The following is a 13,198-nucleotide window of genomic DNA, read 5'->3' on the forward strand; positions in this document are numbered from 1 at the left end:
ATAAAATGATACCCTTTAAAAAAAAAAATCCAAAAGATGAGAATAGAGGGAAAAGGAAACAAAGAATAGAGAAGATGAATAAAAAACAATTATCAAGATAGCAGACTTGAACTCAATCATATTGATAATTACATTAAACGTAAGCAGACTCAGTAATTCAATTAAAAGGCAGAGACGGTCATGGATTTAAAAAAGTAAGCCTTAATTATATAATGTTCTTAAGAGATGTATTTTATTTATTTAATTTTTTAAAAGATTTTATTTTTAAGTAATCTCTACACCCAAAGTGGGGCTCAAACTTACAACTCCAAGATCAAGAATCACATGCTCTACTGACTTAGCCAGCCAGGCGCCCCAAGAGATGCATTTTAAACACAAAGGAGATATGGGTTAAAAGTAAAAGGATGAAAAAAGATATATCATGCAAACACTAATTATAAGAAAGTTGGATGGCTACATTAATATCAGAAAAGGAAGACATTAAAACAAGAAGTATTACCAGAGGAAAAAAAAGCAATGCTTTATAAAAAGGAGGTGATTTCATCAAGAAGAAACAAAAGTCAACTATACTTCACTAATAAAAATGTAAAAAATAAATAAAACAACGATCCTAAATGTGCATGCACCTAACAACAGAGATCAAAATACATGAGAAAAAAACTGACAGTGTTGAAAATTATGCACAAGGCCACAATTATAGCTGGAGATATTTCCACTCCTCTCTCAGTAACTGATATTACAACTAGACAAAAAAAAAAAAAATTAAAAAAGGTATTTGAGGGGCGCCTGGGTGGCTCAGTTGTTAAGCGTCTGCCTTCGGCTCAGGGCGTGATCCCAGCATTCTGGGATCGAGCCCCACATCGGGCTCCTCCGCTAGGAGCCTGCTTCTTCCTCTCCCACTCCCCCTGCTTGTTTCCCTCTCTCGCTGGCTGTCTCTGTCAAATAAATAAATAAAATCTTTAAAAAAAAAATAAAAAATAAAAAAATAAAAAAGGTATTTGAACAATTCTATCAACCAATTTAACCCATTGACATGTCAAGACCAAATAAAAAGTCAATTGTTCTAAAACTATTAAATAATCTAATACAGTATATACTCTTAGTTGCCTGGTTAATTTTCTTTCTCCTCTGCCTTTTGTCCTTTCTAACAAAAACCCATTTTCTCCCTTCAAAAGGATCCACCTTCTTGGGTACTGCCATTTATTTTATGGAGGGCCCCAAGCCAGCCCCAGAGGGAAATTTCTAATTGATCTAAGCCAGTTACGATGGCTCCATTCCTCTTGACAGGGACTAATTTAGGCTAGGGCGTATGACACAGTTGTGGCCAACAAGACAGAAGATCCTTCTCCTGGAAACTTCTGGGAAAGGTTTTCTCTTCCCTGAGAGAGACTCACAAAAGGGGACTGTCTCTTCTTCCTGTGCCCATTGTCATATCTGGATGAGATACATGAAATTGTTGCACTCATCCTGCGACCGTGATGTGAGCTACCTGAGAAAAAAGCTGACACACCAAGGAAAGCCAAGAAGAAACTTCTTGATGGCTCCAGTGAGCTACTATTTAACTTAATTGAAACTTCTCTGCTTCTGGACTTTTGGTTTTATGAGATAATAAATTTTCTTATTAAAAACCAATTGCTCAGTAGATTTATGTAAAGTCATTCAATCACTTATCGAATTTTGCAATTCAAGTTACGCATTAATAACCCAGGGCTCCATAACAATCAAACATATGAATGCCAAAAGAATATAGGCTACTGTGAATACCACCGAAGCAAACATAACAGGCCATAATTGGAGAAATTAAATACAGTTCAGGCTACATTAGTAACTCTGAATAAACATGAACTACTTGGAGTTTTAACATGAGCCCCAAGGAAAGAATGAAGCCCAAAACACACACAAAAAAAACAAAGTCATGTAATTGAAGGGCAAAGAAGATACATAACTGTAAGAATATTACCTGTGTTTTATCTTATACTCATAGAGATTATAGGGAAAAACCAGGTATTAAACAACTGGCTGGTTAAACAGCATGCCATTCAAAAATTTTTTTAATCCTGGAAATTATACTCCCTCCCCCCAATTTTTGTAAACAGAAGGAACAAAGACTTAATAGTGGACACATACTAGTAAAATATTCTAAGATGATATAGTTCAGGGAAATAAAATATAATATTTAGCAACCTCTACAAAAAAATTTCGTGCCTGGGTGGCTCAGTTGGTTAAGTGTCTGCCTCTGGCTCAGGTCATGATCCCAGATCTGGGATCAAGCCCCATATGGGGCTCCCTGCTCAGTGGAGAGTCTGCTTTTCCCACTCATTCTTCCTCTGTGCTCTTTCTCTGTCAAATAAATAAATAAAATCTTAAAAAAATATATTTGGGGAGTACTTATAAAAAAATTCTAACCCTCTGATTTGGTAATCCTGCTCTTGAAAGCTGGTTCTAAGAAAAGAGAGGGCTCAATTAAATTCACAAAGATGTCTGCTATAAGTAAGTCTACAATATCAAAATCTAGAAATACTCTAAATATCCAACACTGAGAGAATAATTTAATAAACTGCAATAGTAATAGAAATATTAAATAGCACTGAAAATAATTAGGGTAATTCAGAAAAATAGAAGAATGTTTTATGAAAAAAGTATGATACTAAACGGAATATGGGTTTTTTATTCCAAATAAAAAAATTTATTCACACAGGTAAAAAGGCATTAAAACATAAAATGGAAAGTGCTACTGTGATACAGTGGTAGGATTACTGATGGGCATTTGTTCTCTAAAATTATTTAATCCATTAATATTTTAAGGTTTTAAAAAAATTTAGGTGCTAAATGAGGACCACGTTTGAACTGACGGGGTTGGGGGATTTCATGAAACAAACGGAAAACAGGAACTGCATTCAGGGAGAGCCTAAAGAAAATCAATATAGTGAAGAGAACAGGAATATTTAGTGGATACAACTGAAAGCAATATGTTACTCAGGTTGAAGTGGGGTCAAGGAAGGAAAATAAAAGGTCAGTGGACAACAGACTCAGTATTGGGTAAATAATTCATGAAGTCCACAAAAGAATATGAGGAGAAGAATGACATGAAAGAAAATTTCTCTCACCAAAATATGAGAAAAGACAATGGCAACAGGATTTATCCGAGAAATAGGATGAATGAAAAGTAGAAAAGTCACAGTAATCAACCTGTGTAATGAACAATAGCCTATCATTTGGCTTACGAAGAACAAGAAGAGTGACACAGATTTAAGAGGTAACAAAAAAAGCTATGCAATCTACATGGGAAAAAAGGGGAGGAATCAAGTATGAAGCAGTCACCTAATAAACTATTTCCTTCTATGCTCATAAAGCACATTTCAACTATCACCTTCTTTTTGTATTACCAGCACCGGACTTACAACCACCAAATTAAAAATTATCTCTTCCAAACACTAAAGTGTACGGTGTGTATGGGTACGTTACCTTTAATCAAACAGAAAAAATATAATATGTACATATGTACTTACATATCTAAAAAACAGAAGGATAAATAAAAAACTAATTAAAGGCAAAAAAGGTTACCAATCAGGGAAAGACAAAAAAGGGTATAAGAATTGCAAATCAAAGATAGACTTCTCAGAACACACCTTGTTTAGTGCATTTGACTATGGAAAATGAACTTTTATGCAATTATAAATTAAGTAAAAGATGTTTAAATTGCAATCAGTAAAAACAAAACATAATGACACAAAGTGAAAGTACCCTAAGAACCAAAAGAACCATAATAAAATCTTAAATTCTGTTCAATAATCATACTGTTAGTCATCACACTGGTTTTGTTATTCTGAAACTATTATATGTTACAGGGTAAGTCAAATACATAACTTTATTAATTGTTAGAAACCAGGATTTTCAGCGTAAAGCGAACAAAGATACAATTATACAAACAGAAAAACAAAGAAGTAAAAAACCATAATTCTAAATGGGAATTGTTAATATTAGTATGAACGGATGATGTATTTCCTCCTCGAAAAAAAGGGAACTCCAGTTCTGCCCACAGAAAAGATTTAGAAACAATGACCAATCCAGTAGCAATGACCATTCCCACAGTGCCCAGACTGTGGTATCTAAACGCCATTTCTCACTAAGAGACCAGGGCTCCTTGAAAAAATGTCTAACTCCAAATCTGGGGCAGAAACCATATAAAATGAACCTAGAACATCTTGTCATATCACAAAATAAGGACTATTAAGGGCTAATGTCATTGTGTCAAAAGAATCTATGAGCCAACTTGAAGAGACTCCCCCTGGAATGTATGGGAAAATGTGAGCACCAAAAGAAGATCTGCAGTAGATTAACAGACATCAAAAATCTTAATAATATGGAGAATAAAAATTTCACTGGTCACTGAACTAACTCATTATCTAAAAACACAAAGAGAGGGAAATACTTGGGCATTTATATTGCTTTTATGAACTACACCTCAGAGTAACCAGTGGTAATAAGGGAAAGTTCTTCTTTAAGAATTCCATCTAATAAATGAAGAAAATAAGATAAAATTCATTTTGCAACTATCAATAAAATAATGACTCGTAGGCGAAGACTAGCAATAGCTATTAAAACAGTTGGTAATACTTGTACCTACTGATCAATGTTAATATCATCAGAGACAAATCAAACGCTATGTGCCTCCTAAAGAGATACAACAGCAAGTACACAATACCACTTAGAAAATGTTCAACCCCGGGGAGTCTGGGTGGCTCAGTCAGTTAAGCGTCTGACTTCGGCTCAGGTCATGATCTCAGGGTCCTGGGATCAAGCCCCACTCAGGGGGCAGTCTGTTTATCCCTCTCTCTCTGCCCCTCCCCCCACTCGTGCTCTGTCTCTCTCTCAAATAAATAAATCTTTAAAAAAATGTTCAATCGCCCACCTCCAAAAACAATCAGACTTAAATCCAATCAAGCTTCTTGATTCAACTATCAGTTTTGTGGAAATACATCAAACAGGAGAACTTGGTACACCACAACATGGGGATAAAAATCAGTAAAATCTAGACTATGGGAAACGCTCATGAAAAATGATGGATTTCTTCAACAAATTGCAAAGGAAAAAAAAAAGAAAAGGAAGAGAGACTTATTAAGTTAAAAAAGACATAACCATATCAATCAATGTGTGGACTTTGGATCCCAGTTAAAGAAAAATTTTTTATGGCATGATCGAGAAAACTTGCATAGGAACTGAATATTTTATTATATCAAGAAATTATTGTTAAAATTCTAGGTAATAGTGTCATTGTGAGTTGTAATTTTTTTTTAGGGATACATACTGAAGTATTTATAGCTGAAATTATATAGTATCTGGGATCTGCTTCCAAACATTCCAGGTCAAAAGTGTGTGGAGGGAAATAGTAGGTACAGATGAAACAAGACTCACCTTATATTGCCCATCTCTGAAGCTGGGCAATGGGCTCTTGGAGGTTCATTTTACTGGTCTCTCTACTTACATATGATTGGAATTTTCCATAATAAAAAATGTTTTAAATCATCCTGTAAACTTTTTATTTTTTTAAAGATTTTATTCATTTGAGAGAGACAGAGTGCAAGTGAGAGCACAAGCAGGGGGAGCAGCAGAGAGAGAGGGAGAAGCAGATTCCCCACTGAGCGGGAAGCCTGATATGGGGCTCGATCCAGGACGCCGAGATCACAACCTGAGCCGAAAGCAGCCATTTAACTGACTGAGCCACCCAGGCGCCCCTAAATCATCCTTTAAACTTTTAGATGACAAACTCAGAATAGCCATTCTAACTGGTAGAATTTTAATTCCCATATTCGAAATACTAAGGGATTCCTTTTCCTTCCCACAGCATGAGCCAACCATATCTACACCCCCCCGCCCGCCACCTTTAGAAACATCTCTACCCTTATAAACATGGGTTCACCTACCAGGTTACTGCCATTAAGACTCTTCCCCCTCTACTACCAGCTGCCCCTACAAGAATAACCAGAGACAGATACATCAGCTCTAAAATAGCCTGTCTCCCAGTCCCCAACAGAAGCAGACACTGAATGCCCTTGTCCCCCAGTTAGCCACAAAGCTGCTACAGAAGCCCTACAGTCAGAATGACATCTCTGGTCTGTATATTACCACTTCTACTAACATTTATCTTTTTTAGAAGGAATCGCCCTAATTTTTTTAGCACTAATAATAGCTAAATTAAATATCTCAAAGACTCAAAAGAATCATAGTTTCCCTGAGTATCTGCATTCATGAGTTTATATTTACAGCTCCCATGCTCTATTGAATTCCAGTGAATTTCCAAGAAATCTGAGATATCTTGTTCAGTTCTCCTAAAACTACCTGAAGCTCAAAAAGATACAGGATACTAAGAAGCAAAGGAGAAAAAGGGAAGTCCTAAATTCCCAAGAGTTTGAGAGGATATGGAAAAAATAGTGTGAAAAAGAGAAGAATGGAATATTCATTTTGCCTAAAGATATTTCATTAGTAGCGGGGCACATGGGTGGCTCAGTCCGTTAAGCAGCTGTCTTTGGCTCAGGTCATGATCCCAGGGTCCTGGGATGGAGCCCCGCATCAGGCTCCCTGCTCAGCGGAGAGTCTGCATCTCCCTCTGTCTCTCCCCCGCTAGTGCTCATGCTCTCTCAAATAAATAAATAAATAAAATCTTAAAAAACAACAAAAGAAAGATACTTCATTAGTAGCCAAGAGAAAGACCCTTTTTATCTCCAGTAATAACACCTTCCTTTGGAAGAACAGAAATCTTTCTAATAGTTCAATAAAACATCAACAAACTGTGTGATGAGTACTAGAAGGGAAAAATAATTATCAGTGGATGATATTTTGACACAGGGGTCACTCAGGTAAGGAGAGAAGTGGCCGTTCCTTCTCTTACTTTCAAATTTTAAGAGTGAATTTGGATTATGTTTGCAACCAACATTTTCAACAGACCTTCTGTATAAAAATTATTTCTATTTTTAATAATACTGTATTATAGTTGACTGCTGCACAAACAGAAAGGTTAGAATGTTTTTTAAAAAATTACTTAAAGAAACAAATAAAAGAAAATTTTTAACCTATTTTCCTGTCCTTGATTGAGACATTAGATAGGTATTAGAGCCAGGAAATAATGACAGATGCTTTCACATCCTAGCATTAGGGCTGTAGGGTAAAGGAATACTGACGGCATCGCATCTATGTAGCCTCTTCCTTGCCTAGAGGGTTCCACAGAACACACTAAACATTACTAAAACAAGGATGAAAAATACTTGTGTTTTCCTATTCTAGTGCTTATATTCACTACTAGTTCATAAACTAGGATATTTTCAAGTTCCACTCTATCTTTAGCTATGTATTGTTCAAGTAAAATCCAAGGGCAACTAAGCTGTGTTCTATATTGTCTCTATGCTCCCTTTGACGGACTACAACCATGGGTATGATTTCTGTACAGTACATGCTTCTCTCCCATCCTCACCTCAAGACTCACCAACAGTAAGATTTCTGACAGGGTGCTATCTGCCTTTCATAGGGAGAAACACAAGGACATGGAAGAGAGCTAAACTTATTTGGGCTAACATGGAACTGAGATTTCCACATTTCCTTTCCTCTGCTATTACTAAGCAGCAATTGTTCTTCGTTCAGCCATAGTTCTTCTTAATACCTCCCATCACCACCAATACAGAAAAACTTAGGGAGACTGAAGAAAAGGTGAATGACATGTCCTTAAAATCATCCTCTTCCTCCTGCTTCTTATCGCTGGGTAACTTACTCTGAAGAGGCTGTATACTTAATGTTTCCCCTGAAGACCCTTGAGTAAAATATGGTTGACTCAAACAACACAGGTTTGAACTGCATGGGTCCACTCATCCACAGATCTTTTTCAATAAATACAGTATGAGAAATTTATTTTCTCTTCCTTATGATTTTAATAACATTTTCCCTTCTCTAGCTTACTTCATTGTAAGAATACAGTATATGATGGATACAACATATGAAATATGATTGTTATAATCTATTGATTGTTACCAGTAAGGCTTCCCGTCAAAGAAGGCTATTAGTAGTTAAGTTCTGGGGGAGTCAAAAGTTATATGTGGATTTTCAACTGTGCCAGGGGTCAGTGCTCCTAATCCCTATGTTGCTCAAAGGTCAACTGTAATTTCAAGTTCCTCATTTAAGAATTTCGTTGGGGGGGACCTGGCTGGCTCAGTCAGTAGAGTATGTGACTCCTGACCTCAGGGCTGTAAGTTCAAGCCCCATGTTGGGTGTAGAGATTACTTAAAAATAGTAAAAATATTTTAAAATAAATAAATAAATAAATCCTTATACTCAAGATATTTGTATATCCCTTTGAAATTTGTTGTTGACAGGATTAATGTACATTTTGTAAATATTAATTGCCTAGATGATTAGGTATTATGTATTTGGAAAAACAATCTTGGAGAAAAGATGTTAATATAGGAAAACTGAGTAACCCACTATCTTGACAGTCTCAGACTGGGGTAAGGGGAGTGGTAATTTCTGATATAAAAGCAGGGATCTTCATACCCAAAGCAGAAAAATACACCCAGATGGTTTTCTTCAAAATTCCCATATATCACAGGTACAGAATTACATGGCATATCACCACTCACCTTGTGCTACTGTTGACATGACCACAGATGGTGTGGAAGATACCACAGCTGTTACTGCAACTGTATTAGGAATAGGTGATGGTGTAGAACTGCTGCTGCCACTGCTGCTACTACTGACCAGGGAGGACTGTGAAGCAGTTATAACCACTGGTGGCTTCTGGGTTGTGGAAGCAATGACTGATGTTGGTACAAGCTTAGTGACTGCTGCATAGTTATGGGATTTGGAGAGAATGTTGGGCACGAAGGTTGAACTTGGTGATGTGGTCACTATAATAACCTAAGGAAGGAAAAATAAGTTATTTTCATGAACCCACTATACTACTAATGTATCTAGACTCATAGTTATATATAATCCAAAAATAGCTTATGAAATATGAAGAAACAATTCATCAAAGAGAGATCTGCAACTAAAAATATGTGTAAGCTTTCCTTTACTAGCAATCATGAAAATATGTTTAAAAGAAACAATTTTTACCAACCAAATATTTTTAAAAACAATGTTCAATGCTGTATAAGATACAGTGAAATAAGCACTTCAATATACTGCTTAGGGAGTATAATGGACACAATCTTTCTAGAAAGTAATTTGGATAATCATTCATTTATGAATATTTGTTGAGCATCTACTATGTGCCAGGCATGGTTCTAGATGCTGGGGACAGTGGAATGAACAAAGCAGACAAAGTTCATACTTCCATGGAGCTAAATTCTAATAGGTGGGGAGGGAAACAATAAACAAATTAGAAAAGTAAATATATGTCATATGGAGATAAATGGAAGAGACAATAAAGCAGGATAGGAAATAAAGAATATTAGGAGTACCATGCTATTTTTTATACAGTATTCAATGAAAATGTCTCTGATAAGGTCACATTTGAGCAGAAACTAGAAGCGGGGCTGTGAACCATGTTGCCACCTTGAGGAACTGCATCCAACGGCACAGAAAGCGCAAATAAAAAGGACCTGCGGCAGAAGCAAGCTTGGTGTCTTCACTAAACTTCAAGGACCTAATGAATGGGATCGGATTTTAGGACACAGAGAAGTACTAGGAGACAGAATCGGGGAAGTAATGAGGGACTAGGTGATGGAAGATCACGTTGATGCTATATACCCTTGATATGATATGATGAAAATGGCACTTTATCAATGTGGTCTTCCTTCCAAAAATGGCAAATCCTAGTCTAATCATTTGAAAAACATCAGACAAACTCCAATAGTGGAGCATCTTACAAAATATTTGACCAGTGTTCTTTAAAACTGCCAAACACAAGAGAAGGCTTGAGAAACTTTCACAGCCAAGAGGAACGTAAGAAGGCATGACAAGTAACTGTAATGTGGTATCTGGGAACAGAGGAAGACAATGGGTTAAGAAATCTGAATAACCACGGACTTTAGTTAATCCTAATGCATCAATACTAGTTCATTAATTACAACAAAGTACCATAGTAATATAAAATGTTAAGAACAGTGGAAACTGAGTGTAAGACATATGAGAATTCTCTGTACTATCATCTCAATTTTTCTGTAAACTTAAAAAGTACAGTAGGGCAGAGGTAGTAGAAACAGGGAGACAAATTAGGATGCTCGTGGAATAAAGCAAGCAGAGATGATCATGACTAAAGTGTTTATAGCAGAAGGGGTGAAAAGTAAACAGATTCTGAATATACTTTAAGGTAAACCAACAGGATTTGCTCGCAGCTTGATACAGGGAATGGAAGGGAAAAAAGAAGCAGGAAAGAGACTTCAAAGTCAGCCTGTATGGCTAGAAAAGTGTAGAAGACATAGGGAGGCAAAGAATTTCAGATGAGAAAGAACAGGACGGAGCAAAGAACCTACCCCTGGAATCTTGATGTATTTTAAAACAGAAAGAAACCCGGTGTAGCAAAAAGTATATAGAGCAAGGAGGGGTTGGCAAAGTAAGGAAAGGCCAGCTCAAATTTATAAGCCAGAGTAAAGGATTTAAATTTTATACTAAGTACAATAGGAAGCCATAGAAGGATTTTAAGTGGGGAAACAACAAAATTTGATTTATATTTTAAAAGATCATTCTAGCTATGTGGTGAGTGGCAAGAATGGAAGCAGTGAGACTAGTAAAGAAACTACTGCAGTAGAGCAGGCAAGAAATGACAGCGGCTGCTTGGACTGGGGTGTTAGTAGTAGAAATAAAGAGCCATAATCACATGCAGATTCTTTGAAGAGGTAGAGTCAATAGGACTTGTTGATATAGGGAAATGGTAGGCCTAAGGAAAATAACATAATCAAGATGAACTCCTAGAGCTAATGTTCATTGGCTAAATTTAAATCTCCCCAAAATCCTATGACACAGACACTATTATTATCCCCATTTTACAGTTGAGAACACAAAAATCATTTACAAACCTATAGTATCACAGTTTTATTCTATATAATGGTGGTATGGTGATACCCAAAACAGAGCAGAATTTCTTTCTCTTCTTTCACCGAAATTACCTCTAACTATCTAGGGCAGAAAACTGTTTTGAAAAATCCAAAGAAATTAAGGGAGAAATTATCTTTCATTTTCGTATTAGTCCTAAAGAAGGCCTGATCTTACATCAGTTGGTCAAAATTTACTGAGGATGTCTGCACTCGGTGCCAACATCTCAAAAATGACTATATCATCATTATTTTGACTATATCATCATTATCATATATTTGCAGTGTCATGGAGAATTATAAGATGTAACTAGATATTCACTACTTTAAGCAGTTTGTTAATTATTTGACGATTCAAGAGAGATATCTGAGTCTTGACCAGCAAACATCTATATAGAGTTGACCAGCATACTTCTAGATAGACTCGAACAGCAAGTACCTATATAGCATTACGACAAAAACAATCATAAGCCATCATATAAACCGAGAAGTAGTAGACCAATATGGTAAAAAGACCAGATTTTAAGAGTCAAATACCCTGAGCTTAATTGTGCTTCAGCCACTGACAAATGGCAGGCCCCTGGACAAGTTAAAATCTCTGAACTCCAATTTTCATCTATAAAATAGGGATAATAATACCTACCTTTCAAATCATTACAAGGATTAAATGAGATAATGATGTGAAGCATCTAACATAGTGCTAGGCACATAGCAGGTGGTCAATATCTGGCAGTCAACAAACAGTAGTTATTATTTTACTATTACTATTCAGTAAGGGTGTTATAGGTCAATCTGGAAATATATTTTATGTATTCTTTTTTTGTTTCATTAAAAAATGCTATATATCTTTTTCCCAAACTCTGATATGCCTGAGAATCTAAAGAACTCATAGCTACTACCACAGTCAAACCAATTTTAGTGGTAATGGCAATTAGGTTTCACATTTGCCAATTCTGAACTCATAGTAGTAGCTTCCTGGAGCAGCGTTTATAAGGACTCTGCGACACAGATAAGGATTCACCAAGGTGTGGAAGAAAAGTATACCACAATCAATTAACAATGTCTGTCATGGGCAAGGGAAGGGGAAGCATTCACACTTGCGTCAACTATTTCCGATGTTAAAACTAGAGTATCCATGTAGGCTTCTAACATTAAGACAAAATTTCAGCAAAATAAATCTAGAGGTCTTTAAGAGCATGTTTTAGGCTACAGATACAAATGATAAAATATATTTTAAGATTTCAGTCTGCATGTTGATTTCTGATCTGAAAAGGAGTTATCTAAAATTAGAGATCCACCCTAAAGAAAATTTACTTGTACTTTAAAGTTACGAATTACAACAGGGGAAATACAGGGATTTTGAAACCAAGTGAACCAAACAGTGTTTATTCAGGCCATAATTCAAATTACTGACCTTCTAGCACTCACAAAAACTCCTTAAGAGTGCTGGGACTTGCACCCTAAGGATAAAATGAAAAATATCAATCAAGCACGTGAAAGCATAAAGCTATATTTTGTTGCTTTGTTCATATAAGTGCTGTACCAATGTTAAACTTAAAATGAAGGCACCACATTAACATAGGTGGAAATTTGTCTACCCTGAAAATATATGACCTACTTGAATTTGAATCAAGTCCACAAATTCATAAAGAATTATACTTAATGTAAAAGTCATTTTACCTAAAATAATTCCTAAGTTGACTTACACAGGATTTGTGAGAAATCCAAGGTGAATGCAATAATGAAAACAGCCTTACAGAAATTTCAAAGAAGTCCAATTACCCAGCAGAAGGAAAACAAAAAACAAACAAAAATCCCAAAGAATATCTATTAGTGCTACCATACTCGGCTTGTCCAAGAAGTAACAAAACCAATGGCACTGGGTACACATGAAATAAAAAAGTATAATTTTGCCTACGGAACATAGTAGATACTCAGTAAATATTTGTGGAATGAATGAGTCTTATTTTTAATTTAATTTGTTTTACATGTTTATTTTTTAGGTACAGTAGGACAAATCTAAGGTTCTGAGCTTGGACTCTCCTGGTATGGTTCATATGACCTTGGAGATAAATATGCCCTCTTATAAGCATCAATATGTATGACAACCTCGACTATCCATTCTCAATTGGCAATTCCGAAGAGAAAACAAAAATAAAAATAAGATAAAGTCATTGAAT

At 35.9% G+C, this 13,198-nt stretch overlaps 1 protein-coding gene across 27 annotated transcripts in view; it reads right to left on the reverse strand.

Annotated features, from left to right (window-relative positions):
• EMSY (EMSY transcriptional repressor, BRCA2 interacting) overlaps positions 1–13,198 on the reverse strand; it is a 97,793-nt gene that overhangs the window by 61,926 nt on the left and 22,669 nt on the right. For all 27 annotated transcript variants that reach the window (XM_026518137.4, XM_048217105.2, XM_048217112.2 and 24 more), the window contains one exon: positions 8,625–8,901. In XM_026518137.4, the coding sequence (XP_026373922.1) occupies positions 8,625–8,901 (277 nt within the window). The remainder of the gene's footprint in view (positions 1–8,624; positions 8,902–13,198) is intronic.

This window comes from Ursus arctos, unplaced genomic scaffold (genome assembly GCF_023065955.2).
Source record: "Ursus arctos isolate Adak ecotype North America unplaced genomic scaffold, UrsArc2.0 scaffold_22, whole genome shotgun sequence".
Classification (NCBI taxonomy): domain Eukaryota; kingdom Metazoa; phylum Chordata; class Mammalia; order Carnivora; family Ursidae; genus Ursus; species Ursus arctos.